Raw genomic sequence first — 17,006 nt, forward strand, 5'->3', positions numbered from 1 at the left:
GCAGAACAAAAGAAGAAGGCATGCATAGATTTTTCACAGGTGAACTTGTTGAGCAAGCGGTATTGTAATGGAATTACACTGCTACATTTCTGAAATATATGAGGCTCTGATGTCATCAACACTGTTCAGTGTAATTTGTTTAAGATTTTCAATTTATTGGTTTCTCTGCTCAAGGACCACAATAAATTCCACGAATCTATACATAGAGCTGTTGATTTATGTACTACATGATGTGAAATTATGAAAATCGTCCAGAATGCCCCTTTAAGGCTTTATGCAACAGGGCCCTGGTCTTCCATGGGGTCCAGTTGGATGTGAGGTGGGACCACTTCACCGGGTTAAACACCCTGCTCTTTGCGATGAATGAATGAAGCGGGATCTTTTATGTGCATGAGCTGTGACTCTCTCATACACGGTGTTTTGCCTCTTGGTAGAGGGGATGGTATGTTTACACACAACATTGCTCAGTCCAGACTCGGGTTCGAACCCTGGCCGCGTGATCGTGAGGCAGACGCGCTACCGACTGAGCCAACTCACCGCCCTTGATATACATGTATAAGAACAAATCCCAATCAAAGGATGAATAGTCATTCATGAGGTGATAACATTAACTTTAATATTTACAGCTTGACACTAACTGTTTTCTCTGGTGGCCCATTCAGGCCACTAAAATCTTTTAAGTTTAAAACTAAAATTTTGGCGGCCCAAAAGAGAAATGTAGTGGCCCCAAATAAACAGAAATATATCACTCCATTTTGAATCTTAAGTACTTGATCGGGCCACAAAAAATGATAGCCTTTTGGGAAATTTGGTGGCCCGACATCAACTTTTAGTGGGACCTGGGTCACCGCTAATGCCGAGCCCTGACTTATTGTTTTTTATTTGCAGTCTTCAGTGGTATGATATCAATTCCCATTACATTTATACTAGAAGTATTCTGGTCTCTGAATGTCAAATTTCAAACATGTTTCTCTGTGAAGTCGATGTTCACAATGTGCATGCTTATTTATAGCTTCAAGAGGAAGAGGGATGGCATGTGGAACTACAATTATAGAGACCTATCAGTTTCAACACTGTAATACATGCCTTGTCACTTTCAGCTTTTGTCTCATATTCCTCTCAAGAGCTCTGTATATCTGGACATGGTCCCTACAACAAACATAGATTGTGCTATATCAGCCCTTGATATTTGAACAAACAAATTTTGTATTGTGCTGTAGATGACAAGAGTGAACAGGAGAATGCGTTTGATTTCCACGCCTTTTCCTTATGAACTAGAACTAGAAATTCTCCAGGTCTGCCACACATCAAGCTGTGAAATGAATATGTCCATCAAGGTGCTGCATGTTGACTTAATCACTGCTGACTGACTGGTGAGTTGAGCTCTTTCAGGGCCTTGTGAATTTCAGCTACTGGAACCTGGTCAGCTGCTGCAGAAGCCTACACATGAAGAAAATGATTTTGAATAGCAAAATAATGTATTATCAGTAGTTTTCATGTACACGTTGTACCACAATGTAAGAACCATCTTTCAAACAATTCATTGTTTTTATCCATATTTTTTTTTTCACACGCTTTAATGCATTAATCGCACACAATTTCTATACACTAGTCTCTGCAAAGTCAGGTACAGTGCACTCTTGTTACAGTGTACTTGTATGTATAATAAAGTCTTCGGGACCAGTGGTTTTCTTTGGGTATATCAAAGTTTCATTACAGTCAAACAGTAAAGTACATAAATGTATCAACAGATAATAATCTTTTGGCCTGAATTTTTACTTCATTCTGACAAGCATTTTGTTATAAACGTGTTCGTTGTAACGGGAGTGCAATGTACTGCTTAATTGGATACTCCGCCTATTTGACATACAAGCTGAACAAACACTTCTGATGCATGTTGTATTTGCAACATTTGTAATCGGTAGCCAATTTGGTTAAACAGGTACAAGTTTTCCAAACAAACATCATCTGTTCCTATAATTTTCTGCAGAAAGTCTTTAAAGTGGATGTACATGTAAAGGGTATAAATTCTGAAGAAACTGAGGTGCTGAGAGAAGAAGAGTGATTAGATTTACATTTTAACATGTTACTTGTGCAGTTATCGATCAACTGGTCATATCACTACAGGTAGACGCATTCATACAAACCCTTGTGCCGGTACCACACACACACAGTGACACACAATCATCACCATATGTGTCTAGCCAGCTCTCGAGAAAAATTAATAAGCTAATTCCACTTTCAGGCTCCCATTGCGTGGGTTACCACCTTGTAGTGGTCAGTGGGCTTGCACGTCTCAGTGACCCAGAGAGCTATGCCACCAGGAGTGTATGCTCCTAGTAGAGGCACCCAAGCTGGACTGGTCAAAGGGTAGAGACCAGACGTAAAACAATCCACTGGTCCTCCAGGTTGGGGGTTGGGCATAGGACTAACAATTCTATCCCAGAAAAAAATTTCATGTTACGGAAACAGCGACAAGAAAAAACACTCGATCTGATGTGGGCAGTGCGCCCCTGAGTTCCAGTCAGGGACTGGTATGATTGACAGTAGTAAAAGCCGTGAGGGAGCTACTGGCATGACCAAGAAAGCACTAAACACAGCCACAGTGAAGATAAAAGTATGACCTACACATCCTTGGAATCAGCTAAAGAAGATGAACAGTAGAGGGTAAAATATCAGACCACAGACAGTCCTGGGCTTCTCTCCAGAGGATGGCCAGCAACAGAGATGGGTGGAGAGCCTTCGTCGCTGCCCTACAGGCCAGGGGGCATAAAGGGTTGATGTGACCTGGCTGTTTGTAGAAACATAGCACCTCCACATAAGAGGCACACTACTGACTGCATTTCTTGTGATTTAAAATGTCATGTTGATGTGACTTGTTGGAAGGACATTTTACATTTGTGAATGACCATTCTGCCCTCATGCAAATAGGGCTTTGGTATGGATTACCAATTATCGTTTGCAGTATGGCATCAACAGGGTACATACATTATTCAAACAGAATAATTTCAAGATGTTTTCTTCAGAAAGCATTATGAGAAAAATTGGGGTTTCTGCAAAGGTTGCTGCATGACTTTAGATGAGCTGTGGCTGTTGTGTGACACACCATTCTGTGTATTTGATACAGATAGATGTATAATTTAATAGTGTGTGGCAGCTCTGACGTGAATGAAACATGCTCTCCAGTTAGTTGGGTACACCGTTTAATCGGGTAACAACTGCTCTGCCCAACACCAAGTGGAGGGTACTGTACCACGCAAACATGACATCCTGAGTTTCTATCTATCCTGCCTGAACACAAGATTCTTGTGGACTCTTGCCTTTAACAAGATGAGAATTTACCTGGCTGAATGCTTCAAGATGATCCTTGATCTTGGCCTGGGTTCTTACAAGGTTCATCTTGTGACTTCTGATGTTCAGGAGAAGTTGCTGTCCTTCCTCCTCTGTTTGGCGCAAAATTCGTTTGAGTCTCTCCTTTTCTTTCAGCTTGGCATTCATTCTCTGGCTGAGGCAGTCTTTCTCCGGCTCCCCCGATGGCCGCCTGCACACAAATGAAAAAGTTTGATTAATGACCTGGTGTAAAATTATTGAGGAAAATAACAATAGTTAAAGAAGCCTTATGCCAAGTTCCATTGCACATGGTATTAAAAAATAATATGGTCTTATTTCCAAAGTGGCCTCTTCAGTTCTGGAACTGCTCTACCAGAGTGCTTTGCAATTATCATTACCCTAGTATTGCCAGGTAACCATTTTTACCCCCCCCCCCCCCCCCGACAATTACCCTGTAAATATAAATACTTGGTTAGTGATAAGGTCAGAGTAAAGATTAGTGTTAGGGTTAGGTTTAGGGTTAGAGTTTGGGTTAGGGTTAGGATTAAGTTCAGGATTAGGATTAGGGTTAGTGTCAGGGGAAGGGTCTGGGGTAATTGTCCAGGGGGAATTGCCCTAGAACCCATTTATACCCATGGGTCAAAACATCATGTCCTAGGGAAAATCCACAGGACGGGATTAAAACTAGAGTCTTATCCAGTACACTACTGCTCCTTGCAGCAGTAAGTCACAGCCATATCATTCGGACATGATACCCATGACAAGTTCAGTGAAACTGTATAAATATATTTTTTTCTTTAATTAACCCATTTTTTACAGGAACCTGGTATATGCAGTATTATTTGCCTTTTTTTCTAATGTACACGTAGAGTGTGCGCTTGTTTCACAATAAACTCGTATGAGAATGTACATAGCAATCAAGGCTGAGCTCAGTAGATTTCAGCTTTAACTCACCCCATACAGGTGTCTCTTTTGTGTACAACAAGAGTTTGTGAGCACATCAGCGCACGCTCTATTCATACCTCTTGCCCGATTGATATTTTCATTGTTCAATGGCACATGTTACGTTGACTGTGGAAAGGGGATACATGCACCGCTTGACTGCTTTCGCACAGGTGGATTACCAACCTGTCCGTTCTCTGTCGACTTGCAAAAAGAATCTCATTTGGGGGTATTGAAAGCTCTCTTAGAATTGCCAGAAGAATGGGTTTAAAGATTTAGTTTTCGACAATGAAATTTGTGTGAAAATCTTGTGAGGCAATAAAAAAGTTAAATCAAAACAATGAACTGCATCTAATTAGGTATTTTGAGATTAAGACCATATTAGTTTAATATTTTAGCATGTTGTTACTTTTGGGAGTATTAATTAACCTGCAAGATTTGCAAAAACAAAGCCATTTGGAATACATATGTTGTACTAAAGTACAAAGTTCAATATCAAATGACTTCAAACATTCTAGCAGGTGGGTATGCATTTGGAGCTATTAACTGAGCAGTGAAATTCTGGAATCCTTCCCTCCCTAATATACAGTGTACCAAATATTTCAAACAATCTGATTTAAGAATTCCTGTACCACTGTGTTCATTTGTGCAAAGAGTGATAATGAATAGTGAAATCATCTTTCATTACCCCAAATAAAATATCAAACTAGATGGAAATCTTTAACCTTGTGACTGCTGGGAAGCAAAACATAAATTCTTGACTTGTATTGGTTCAGAGGCAATCATTTGTAGTGTTACTTACCAGGCAACATGAGCTGTATCATCAGTAGCAACCTCAGCTAGTCTATCCAGCTCATTGAAGAGAGGGACAAGATTCTCTTCTTTGATCACAAGCTCCAATTCAGTCTATCAAGGGTACCCATACAGAAATCTTAGGTTATAAATACAGAAATCCATACAACTTCACATCTTAGAATCTAGGTCACTAAACAATAGTTTCAGTTGACATATGCAGCAATTATATACACAATTCTTATACTGTAAGTCTGTAGGTCAGCTGAAGTTACCTATTTTATTAACCTACAACTGTATATTTATTCTTACAGTGCAGTCATCTTGAAGTATGTTCTTCAAATGGCACAAAACACAAACATGATTTTTTTTCAACAAATCAGTGTATGAGCTAGTGAGAAGTCTGACTGCTGACCACAGAAATTATATCACATAATTTTGCACATGTACAAAGGTCTATGCAGATCAATGCATTGCAGAATTAAATCTATACACATAGAACCTATACAACTGGAGGAGTTTCTGGCAGTTTCGCCATTCAGTCACTTTTGTGCACATGCCAAAATATGACATACACTATACAAGATGTCAACACACATTTCGTTTCTGTAAAAAGGATTTTCCCCATTGATGTACATTGTAGATGTACCTTGATGGATGTCTCAAGCTCTTTCTTGAATTGCTGATAGACCCTCTTTAGGACTTCAGGTTTTCTGTCCAGCATATGGTTACCATACTGCTTGCTGAAGATGCTGAATCTAAAAAAAAATGAATATCAAAGTGAAATTAAGACATGATTGTACACAGCTGACAGACAAGTACTGGAGTAGTAGAACTTCTTGACAGTGTAAAGCTTGGGTCTGTTCACTCTCATGAGTCCCCTAGAACAGAGCAGCATTAGTAACTATTTGATTAATGGCATCATTAATGACATCCTCAAGGTAGCTACTTAGAGTACATAATTCACACTGTTCCTGTAACCAGTTTTACAGTCAATTTCTTTGCATGGACTGAGAACATGTTGTACAAATTAAAAAGGATAAATATTCATACAATATGGTAAATTATACTTGCAAAACATTTTTGCATTGATATGCAAAAACCAATGAGGGATAATCACAGCAGCACAAAATATTCATATTTCATCATGAAATGCAAATAGTTGTGTAAGGGTTACACACCAGTTGTATACTGTAAGTGTAAACCTGGGTGGGATTTGTAAAAAAAAAAAAAAAAATCAGTATAGTATTTAGTAGTACAAACAGACTTCTGTACAGTGACAGTCAACAGGGCTGTAGGCCAGCACACTAACCCTGGGGTGCTGTAACCACACATTAGGGTTGATTTAGACAGAAAAATCTGTCTGTCCAGAGGAGTATTTTATAATTTTTTGACTTTATCGTTTTTCTTCTCCGTATTCTGTGAAGCCAGACGCAGTCTCTGCGGAACATATCCCCGATGACTAGATAGATCAATCTTTCGGTCAAGGGTCGATGGTGTGGTTAGCAGCACACCAACATACACAACACATTATCATACACACGCACACAGTCCACACATCCCCATATTGCTCCCCCCCCCCCCCCACACATACACACACATACTTGTCCACAGCATATTTTAGTTTAGTAATACGCTGGGTATGTCTGTATGATACAACGTATATCAACAAAAGCCAATAACCAATTTGCACTTTGTATGTACATTTGTGGGCGACGCTTTGAAATGATTTCTACATTAGCGATTCAATATGATTATACACATTACTGTAAAACGAGAAATGTAAGCGTGCATTTTAATTTCGCGAATTTCGCGAGCGCGAAGATTCGCGAAATTAAAATGCACGCGAAAGTTCTTTTCTACACTATATGCATTGAATACCAGTTCCAGTTCGCGAAAATTTCATGCCGCTAAAGAGGCCGTCGGCTCCAATTCGCGAAAAATTCATGCCGCGAATATATCATGTTTTACAGTATTGTAGATCTAGTGGGTGCTGTTCAATAAATTTCTGTAATTCTACATTTGTGGGCGATTTGTGCAATTGGGGCAAAAGACATTCTTCCCCGGGTGCCAGACACAATCGTGCAAAATGTGGAATTGGATGCTCGGCCCCAAGAGGCCTTCAACTGTCTTTAGTTCAGTTTAAGCAAGTGGTGCAGGATATTCAACTCCGCTAGATGGGAATGGGGTGTTTTTTAGGTACATGAGGAAATGTACCGTACCCATCTAAACTATAGTTATTTTAACCTGCACTGTAGTTTGTAATTTGTTGTGTATAGTACTACCTCATGCGTGTGTCTTTACCATCCAGCCACACCTGTGTGGTAGTAACCACGGCCTGAGTCGCTGGATACAGCCACATTCGCGATTCGTGGATACAGCCACACTCGTGTACATATAAATTATATTCAGAGATATCTTTGTTTGGGTTGGGGAACACACAGCGCCGTGCTGTTTATAGCCACATAAACACCCAATTGTTAACTACACGCAGCCGCTGTCGTGCCGGTCAGGCTACCCAATTGTATGATATGACCACCTCGCTCGCAAAGCGATGAAAATAACCTCATTTATTCATAATTCTAGACAATGTTATTTTCCTGCAAGTACAATATTTTCTTTTTCACTCCACTCTTAGTCTTATATTTGTTTGATATGATGGATTGAAGATCAAGAGCAAAGTTACATTGGGATCTATTCTAATCTAACATTGATAGCCTAACATTAACAATAAGAATAACATTCGTACTCGTACTAAGCTAGTCGTAGTATAGTGAGGTGCCTGCACGCGTGTTTTTTTTAGACGGCGCAGATTGGGGACCCTAAAAATCTATTGGGGACCCTATCCCTAAACCTAACCCTATTCACTACCCTAACCCTAACCCTAACCAAAAACCCTAACCCAACGTTTTTCCCATAGGTTTAACACGCGCCATGCCCCAATCTGTGCCGTCTTAAACAAAAACGCTGCCCGCACCTCGCCAGGGGCCCGAACACCGCCACCACGCTTAAAATTGTTAAAAGCGCGCTAAACAAAAATTTATGCCCGGGACTGTGTTCAGTATCCCTTAAAAAGCTTGAAACTTGGTAGGGTTACCACAAATAAGCAAACTGTTGTGAAAAACCAGCAGTTTGTCGCGAAAACTTGAAATTTATATTGGTGTTATAAGTACCCGCACGCATCTTTTACGTGCTTGTCTATGGGAGCATCACCGTCGCGTTTTACGTGCTTTGTCTATGGCAGCGCGGTGGCGAGTTGCGGGCCCCTTCCTCAGCGTGCAACTTTTTTTTGCATCATTCGCGTTTGAGGACAATAGCTGCAAATTTCCGGTATCGAACAGTGAATTTTGTGGTTCCATTGGAATCTTCAGCATTTTTCCAATATGTAAATGGGATTTCATTTAATTTCAGTAACGAAATGTGATTCAAATATGCATAGACTCTAGACATTAATGGCGGGGTGCGGGTCACCCAAGTATAGTTTACTCGTGAACTTACTTGGCAGAATCCATGCACTTCTTTATGGTCTTTCTCAGGGCATCCCTGAGGTGTATCATACGCTTTCCATCCTTATCATTACTCGTGTTTTCGTTCACTTCAGTTTGAGGTAATTGGGAGTCTGGATCTTCTACATCGTCAGTTATCTTTTCGTGCCGAATCTCTTCAGTCTTAGTCGCCATTTGTAACTCCCGCGCGTATCCTTGGTGCCAAAGAGTATAGATCTTATGTATGGTATCTTCTATGCTCTTTGCTGGGTTAGTGCTACTTCCGCACACACACCAATGGGTGATTTCAAGTTCGGTGCTAGTGCTAGTGCTAGTGCTAGCCCCCCGAATACAGTAACAGCGTTAAATCGAGCTCCAACACCGACGGTCAGATTAACGAGGCGATACCGATCAAAATTATCGATCACCAGCACTCTGTGTTGGAATCACAGCACCGCGAGCTCCGCGGGAATTGCGCGACGAAAAAGTGGTAGCGCATAGTTAAAGTCAAATATAAAAAGATGTAGCCATGACTGTTTAGTTTTAGACACATAACGAGGAAGAATAATTAAAATGCCACAAACAGTTATCCTAATTTTGCTCATAGGCTCAGATTTATAAAGCCATGTCGATGGTGTTCGTTTACGTTACGTGGGCGACATAGACTTTGCACGTAAAACGTGCAACTACTTATGGACGTAAATATGAGTCTCGCACGGCAACGCTAACACCAGCACCGAACTTGAAATTACGAAAATGATAATCCCTAGGGGCTAGTGTTAGTCAATGGAGAAAAAGCACGTAAATCGCTATCACAAACGGCGGAGCTCGGTTCAGCCAGGGAGGTGAGAGGAAACCCCCGTCTCACCTCCCTGGTTCAGCAGACGACATTCAACACCGATACGTGCAGTTTAGGCTGAGTAATGGAAAATCTAACGGAATCGCTGATTCGTTAGCTATTTGAACGAAGCAAGTACAGTAATTAGTCACTTATATACTGTGGAACGATTTATTCCAAACCCTTATACAGTTCACTGTAGTATAAATGGACGAATAGCAAATGGAAATAAATGGACGAGTAGCAAAATGGACAATTAGAAATGGTGTGTTAGATTCAAATGTTTATTGCAGACTCTTTATGTCTGGAAAAGTACCAAACATAGCATGTTTGTTAGGCATTATAGATTCAGGAATTCATGCATGCTGTTGGTATAATAAGACTGGTAGTAAACTTAGCGCAGATATGTAGCTGTAAAGATTGGTCGAGATGCTTGCATCGGCGGAGAGTATGAAATTTTGTTTCTAGAGAGAGAGAGAGAAAAAAAAAAAAAACATTGCCGGATCCAAGAGACATGACCACTGGGTCGGCCCCCATCCTGAATTCCAATATCATGGCCGCCATGAAGAAACAATTAGGGCTTAAAAATTTTTGTCTTGGCTTCTAAATGACTTGTGGCAATAATATTTCATGCACAAGGGCTTTTGGACATGCTAACTTCAAATTCATGTGACGGGATGGATTTGAAATGTCTGACAAACATATCGAAAGGCAGCCATTTTGAATTTCAGTGTGCATGCCGCCTCGACGAAAAGTTGAAAATCCCTATCTTAAGTTCTATTTGACGAATGTCGCTCCGTGCAGGGAAGAATTAATGAGATCTATCGCAGGTGTTGATGATTTTCTTCGACGAAACACAGCGTTCCTGTTTAAATATGCATAGTTCCTCAATCACAGCAAACCGAACGAGCAGCAGTTCGAAGCCCCTTTCAATACCTTCGGCAGCAATGTGGATAGAGAACAGGACACGTGAACAAAAATCAGTTTTAAAAATTTAGGCATACTTCGGATTGTTAACTGTAACATGATACTTAAGTATGCACATAAATCGGGTCATGCTTTAGCCAATTACATTTCATAATCAGAAAGATTTCACATTCAAGTTCTAAACTTCCCAAGGGAAGCCATTTTGTGCGCAAGGTAGTGATCGATTTTTTTTTTAATGAAGAAAAACTGAAGGGATTTGTTCCCTGCCATATTACCCCCATAAGTCCCACACAGGATTTCCACATTTCTTTTGAACGGAGGTCTCCATGATAATTATATTCAAACTCTGTAAAAGAGCGGCTTAGAGCACAGTCAAAGACAGTGGAATGTCTGTAAGCATTCAAGAATTGTCATGCAATGAATCTACGAAAAAATTGCACAAAGTGCGAGGAGATTTCGCTCCTTCTCTAAAGGCATATCGAGATAACGAATGCCCAAACGAATTAAGAAAATGGAGATGCGTTCGGATCCGTTGCTAGTGCTTAAGATTGGTTCATAACAATAAACCAAGTTTGACGTTCTTTATTTCCAGTGGCTAGTTTCGCAGAGATAAGCTGGAGCAGGTGTTGTTGTTGTTGTTGTTGTTGTTTTTTTTTTGACATGTTCAAAATAAAAGTCAGCTCCGGCGTATATCTCTGCGAATCCCTGTACAGCAGAGCAACAGCCCCGAGCTTTACATGCATTATTTGCATGATATTCGACGGTCGAAAGGCTTCATTTGAATAAAGAAACGTTACCGCTTTGGCAAAGTACGCATTACTTTACGAGCCGGGATTATCCGTCATTGACAGTAGCATGGGGGTGTCAGAGGAGAAGAAACGAGAATCTTTTCTTTTGCCCATGCTCCATGCCGCCGAGAAGTTATGCACTCTACCGCAGGTGTTGATAAATTGCTTTCACCTAAGACAACACTTCTGTTTAAGTATGCATCATTCCTCAAATACAACATCCTAGCCAGTAGCAATGCGCTGCCCCTCCAATATTTTCAGCAGCAATTGTACAATGTACAAAGAATATAAATCTATATAGGACACACGAAGGAATGTAGTAAAATATGTATTTCTTTAACTGTAAAATGCGACTAAACAGGCAGAAACACGCACTTGCCAAATACTAAATTCGAAAGATTTGATAATTGAGTGTTAAACCCGGCAAACAATATTATGCACTAGATATACGCAAGATTGTTAAATATTACCTTTTTTATGAGATATTAATATTCAGTCCGGAGGTCTTAATAACAAGGAGATTTGAAGAAGAAGAAAAAAATATTATTCCATACACGATTACCACTAAGTTGCATACTAGATTTTAAAAATTTCCTCTGAAATACAGTTAAAAATTCCTTAAATCAAGAACCTCTTCTTTGGTCTCCATATCCAAACACTATGGAAGAGCGGCGTGGAGCATGGAACATCAAAGCCAGTGATTAATGCTAAGCTGGTATCTCACTGAGCGGCGAACGTTTGCGAACGTAGCGAATTTGAGATTCGCCAACTTTTCTGACGAATGTTTGCGAAAAATCAAGGTTCGCTTCTGCCATTGGCGACAGTTAGCGACTTTTAGCGATGTTTAGCGACAATAAGCAACACTTCAGCAAATGTTTGCGAAAGTGTTTGTGAAACACAGGTGGCGACTATTAGCGACTGTTAGCAAATGTTAGCGACAGTTTTGCAAATATTAGCAACTGTTTGCAAATCCTTTGAGACAATTTGCGAGTGTTCTGGGACCTAGAAAAGTACCAGGCGATTATGTATAGTCAGACCCATAAAACGAACGTACAACCTTCCACTGAATTCAGATCTCTTGTGACATCCGTTCAAGGTGGATTTCCATTATATGGAAATAAATTTCTGCCAAGAAGAGGCTCAACGTGTTGCCATCCTTGAAGAGCTGCTTTGTCAGGCTGCTGCTACAGCTATCGTGCAGCATAAGAGAAGGAAGATAAAAGAAAAACAAGAAAGGAAGAAGAAAAGAAAGACTGTTTGGGTCAGAGAGTGATTGTTGCAGAGGACAGACTTTGGTCAATATGAAAAGCTTTTGTAGCAATTACATGATGGAGATGTCAAGACCTTCAAGAACTTTCTTAGAGTGGAACCTTGTCTGTTTCAGAAGCTTTTATATACTTGTTCGCTAGCAGTGGCGAATCAAATAAAAATGTTCAGCGACACCGTATTGCGAAAAATACAAATTCGCAAAGGTTCGCAAAGAAATTTTGAACATGTTCAAAATTTCTTTGCGACAAGAGTTACTGTTTGCGACAATAAAAACCGTTTGTGAACTTTCTTGCGACTGTTAACGAACCTTTTGCAACCCTTTACGAACCCTGGCGAAATCCCAAATTCGCTACGTTCGCAAACGTTCGCCGCTCAGTCTTGCTATAGAACCCATATGCTATTCGCACAAATTGCGAAGAGACTCCACTCCTTCTCCAACACTTTTTTTTTTTTTTGGGGGGGGGGGGGGGGGGGGTAAAGTAGTGGAGAGCATTAACTGTTCTTTTAGACGCGATCGCCATAACAGAGTGACGTTTTGATTACGAAACTGTTGTATACAGTACATAAATGTACCTCTATTTTCTCAGCCCCCTGACATTCACAACGATCCCAAATTCAGGAACTACTTGATTAACAAAAGACATTGGAATGCATCTTCACAGTATAGTGGACATAACTTGGGTGTTCAACTGCAATGTCTTTTGAACACGGAAGCATGACAGTTAGGCTATAGGGAAAGCTGCATTCCAATTTCTTTCATTAATCATTAGTACCTAATTGACTGACGAAGGCCACTGGTAGGATCTTGGTTTTGAAGTGGGTTTTTTTTTTTATGGGCGTATAAGAAAAATAATAGAAGACTATTATGAAACATATGACATGTATTTAGACATTCATTTGGTCATTGCATATGCCGTCGAGGGTATCATGAATCAACGCAAAGTCCACATGCATTTGCATTATAGGCCCTATAGTTCATTTACAGGAAAATCGAGTCTTTGTTCAACATGACTTTTGATAAGTAAAATAATGACATCAACCAAACACGTTAATGATGTATGTTTTTGAATTATGGAAAATTTGGAAATCAGGGCTCTTTTTTCGTGATTTTCCAGCAAAGTCATAATGAACAACCATAGACAAATCTGATGAGATGATGAATCCGTAAAAGCTCATATTCCTCTCCTGCATATGTTCGCTGTCTCTATTTCTTTGTTGATATGAATAGACAGGTAATGTATTAAGTTATCATGCATGCTTATGATTCACAAAAGTTGCAAAGCTTGCCGGAGGCTGGCCCTACCATGGACCTAATATGCATGGACTGTTCACTGCAGTCTTTCTTTGATGTATATGATCGTCGCCGACACCTGATTATGTGCATCTTAATGAGTACATTTTGTTTCTAGAGGTATTTTGGGGGCACTGATTTAAAAAAAATGCAGGATCAAAGAGACATGACCACTGGGTCGGCCCCCATCCTGAATTCCAATATCATGGCCGTCATGAAGAAACAATTAGGGCTTAAAGATTCTTGTCTTGGCTTCTAAATGACTTGTGGCAATAATATTTCGTACACAAGGGCTTTTGGACATGCTAACTTCAAATTCATGTGACGGATGGATTTGAAATGTCTGACAAACATATCGAATGGCCGCCATTTTGAATTTCAGTATGCCGCCTCGACCAAAAAGTTGAAAATCCCTAGATAACCTCGCCCAGTTCTAAATGACGAATGTCGCTGAAATTGGTTGCACATAAATATTATAACACGCTTGGTTAGGAAATGGAATAATGTGATCTGTCTGACGAACGGTTTGCCCGCCATTTTTGAATTCCAATATGGCTGCTAAGACCAGTATTACGACTAATTACATAAAAAATATAATAGGAGCGGGGGGGGGGTGGGACTGCTGATTCAATTTGCATTGGTGAAGAAAAGGATTTCGTCATGAGGGCAGGGAGTAGGTCTACACATCTTGCTCCTTTGGTTATGTCTACAGAAGTTGGTCTCAAAGGCAACAGGCGCCGATAATTGCTTGAGTAATCATAGAATTCAATTTCTCACAGTTTGCAGGATTCATATGACAGGCCCCATGTAAAGCACAAGCTGTTTTGATTGCGTAATATAGTGTATGGAATCTGCTGAATCTCTGGTTGTTAGCGCTGGAGACGACAAGGAATTTGTCTTGAAGGAAGAGACTTGTTTGCTTGTTTTCCCCCTTTGTAATGCTCATTGTTGCTTGCCTCACGTAACAACAGGCAGTCAGAGTTTGCATGCATTTGAATAAAATTCAGCTTTTGAAAGCATTCACTTAATAGAAAATGTTATCTGCACTCAGTTTGGTGGCGCAGGCAGGTGGTTACTAGAAAAGAAGTGACATCTCTTCGCGATTTTGCAAATTTATGCGTAGGCCCTATTGTGTAGGATGACAATTGAAAAAGCAGCATTTTTCTGGCTTTGATGTTTCATGTTCCAAGCCACTCTATAACGCCTCCCTGTTTTCCTTCAGTTAGGCTGTCGGCGGTTATGATGGGATCCAAGTAGGAAAGCATGTTTAAAATATTATTGTAACGCTTTTGACAGAAACTGTAATTAACGGGTGATGAATGTCCATGATCAAAGCAGTTCAGTATAAAACCTGCGATAGAGCGTGTAACATCTGAACGATACGGAGCAATCTGGGGGTATAAAAAAGAAAGGATAGATTGTTTAAATAACACCTCTCAGACGGACGTCGTGATAGGTATCTTTCAAGAACGGCCGATTTCGATCGCACCAATGAAGACACGGGGAATTGTCCATATAGGGCACCCAGAGGACATCTTGTTCCTTCTGTATTGTTCATAGTGCCTTGCCTCACATAGCATCAGGTGGCGGGAGTTTGCATGCATTTAAATACGATTCAGATTTTGAAAGGAAACACTTGACTAAAAATGATCACCTCGCCCTGTTTGGATACTTGGGTGACTTTGAGAAAGTGCTGATTTCGATAGCACTAATGAAGACACGGTATTTTTTTGTCATTAGGGCAGCGAGTGATCAGGTTGCCCCTTCGTACCGTCCGTAGATAGGAGCCTGCCTCACATAGCATCAGGTGGCGGGAGTTTGCATGTATTTGAATACGATTCATGTTTTGAAAGCAAGCATATTAATGTTAACCTCCTCCAGTTTGGATCCTTGTGCGACTTTTTTTTTTTGTAAATAACTGCGTGATTTCGATAGCACCAATGAAGGCACGGTATTTTGTTAATGAGGCAGGGAGTGGTCACGTTGCCCCTTTTGTAATGTTAGTAGTAGCTTGCCTCACATAGCACCAGCTGGTGGGAGTTTGCATGCATTTGAATACGATTCAGGTTTTGAAAGGAATCAACTGACTAAGAATGTTAACCGCACCAAGTTTGGGTCGTGTGATAGGCTACGCCTACTTTGAGAAACTGCTGACTTTGTGGGCACCAATGAAAGCACGGCATTTTCTCGATAAGGCATCGATCGAGTGGTCAGGTTGCCTATTTTGTGATGTTCGTAGTAGTTTGCCTCACACAGCATCAGTTAGCGAGAATTCGCATGCATTCGAATATATTTCAGCTTTTGAAAGGAATCATTTGACTAAGAATGTTAACCGCACCCAGTTTGGTTCGTGTGATAGGCCAGGCCTACCCGAAGAAACAGCTGATTTTGTTCGTAGCACCAATGAAGACACGGTATTTTGTCAATGGACATTTTGCCCCTTTTGTATTGTTTCTAGTATAGTCTGCCCCACATAACATCAGTTGGCGGGAATTCGCATGCATTTGAATAAAATTAGACTTATGATTGGAATCCCTTGACTAAAAATGTTAACCGCACCCACTTTGGGTCGCGTGACAGGATATATTGAGAAACTGCTGATTTTGTGAGCACCAATGAAAACGAGGGATTTTCTCATTTGGGCGTTGAAGAGAGCTTTTACTCCTATCATTGGCTAGAGGGTAGAGTCAGTGAAAAGTATTAAAGGGGACAGCGTGGATAGAGACCAGCCTGTATCACCGCTGGAGGAGAGTCTATGCTACATAAAGGAGTCGTGCATGCTGAGGAACGAGTCATTTTTCCCTGCAGCAAGGCATCCGACATCGGACCGGTTAGGAGCGGGGAGGACCACGCGGCCGTTTCGTGGACATCATCTCTCCCAGGAGTTGAGCAGCTGTCTACTTTGGCTCCTTTGTACCGGCATTCAAAGCAAATATAAGTAAAACACATCTAGCACTCTATTTCTTTATCTATCTATTTATTTGCTTGACGAAATATCTGTAGACTATATAGATCTATGGTCTTAGTGAGGAAAAAACTACACACAATGTGTGCATCCAATGCTGTTTTTTTTTATGTTTACAAGTTATGTTATGTAACATTGTTTGTGTGGAAACTGTATTAACTGCATGGTTACTTATACTTTTTATACCTGTCGTATCAAAGGTGAATGCTAGTCGACAAGCCCACCATGCCGAGTGTCCAAACAGCCTTTGTGGGGGACGTGCAGCCAGTGAGACAATCCAAGCTCGGACACCTGCTGGACCGACCACGGAGCCATCCCGGCAGCAGACACCAGTCCACCTGTACCCGCCACGAATGGGCCATTAGTAGTTTAGTCTGTC

At 40.7% G+C, this 17,006-nt stretch overlaps 1 protein-coding gene across 1 annotated transcript; it reads right to left on the minus strand.

Annotated features, from left to right (window-relative positions):
• Positions 1 to 543: 543 nt before the first annotated feature.
• On the minus strand, positions 544 to 8,755 carry LOC139711418 (polyamine-modulated factor 1-like). The gene is made up of 5 exons (XM_071623301.1): positions 8,563 to 8,755; positions 5,714 to 5,822; positions 5,075 to 5,178; positions 3,343 to 3,541; positions 544 to 1,440 (listed from the first exon to the last, which is right to left on the minus strand). Exons 1-5 carry the CDS (start codon positions 8,742 to 8,744, stop codon positions 1,357 to 1,359), a joined length of 678 nt encoding a protein of 225 aa, XP_071479402.1. The 5' UTR covers positions 8,745 to 8,755; the 3' UTR covers positions 544 to 1,356.
• Between the last annotated feature and the right edge of the window lie 8,251 nt (positions 8,756 to 17,006).

Source organism: Diadema antillarum, unplaced genomic scaffold (genome assembly GCF_040938485.1).
Source record: "Diadema antillarum isolate AM-2024a unplaced genomic scaffold, OU_Dant_1.0 seq00001658_RagTag, whole genome shotgun sequence".
Classification (NCBI taxonomy): Eukaryota; Metazoa; Echinodermata; class Echinoidea; order Diadematoida; family Diadematidae; genus Diadema; species Diadema antillarum.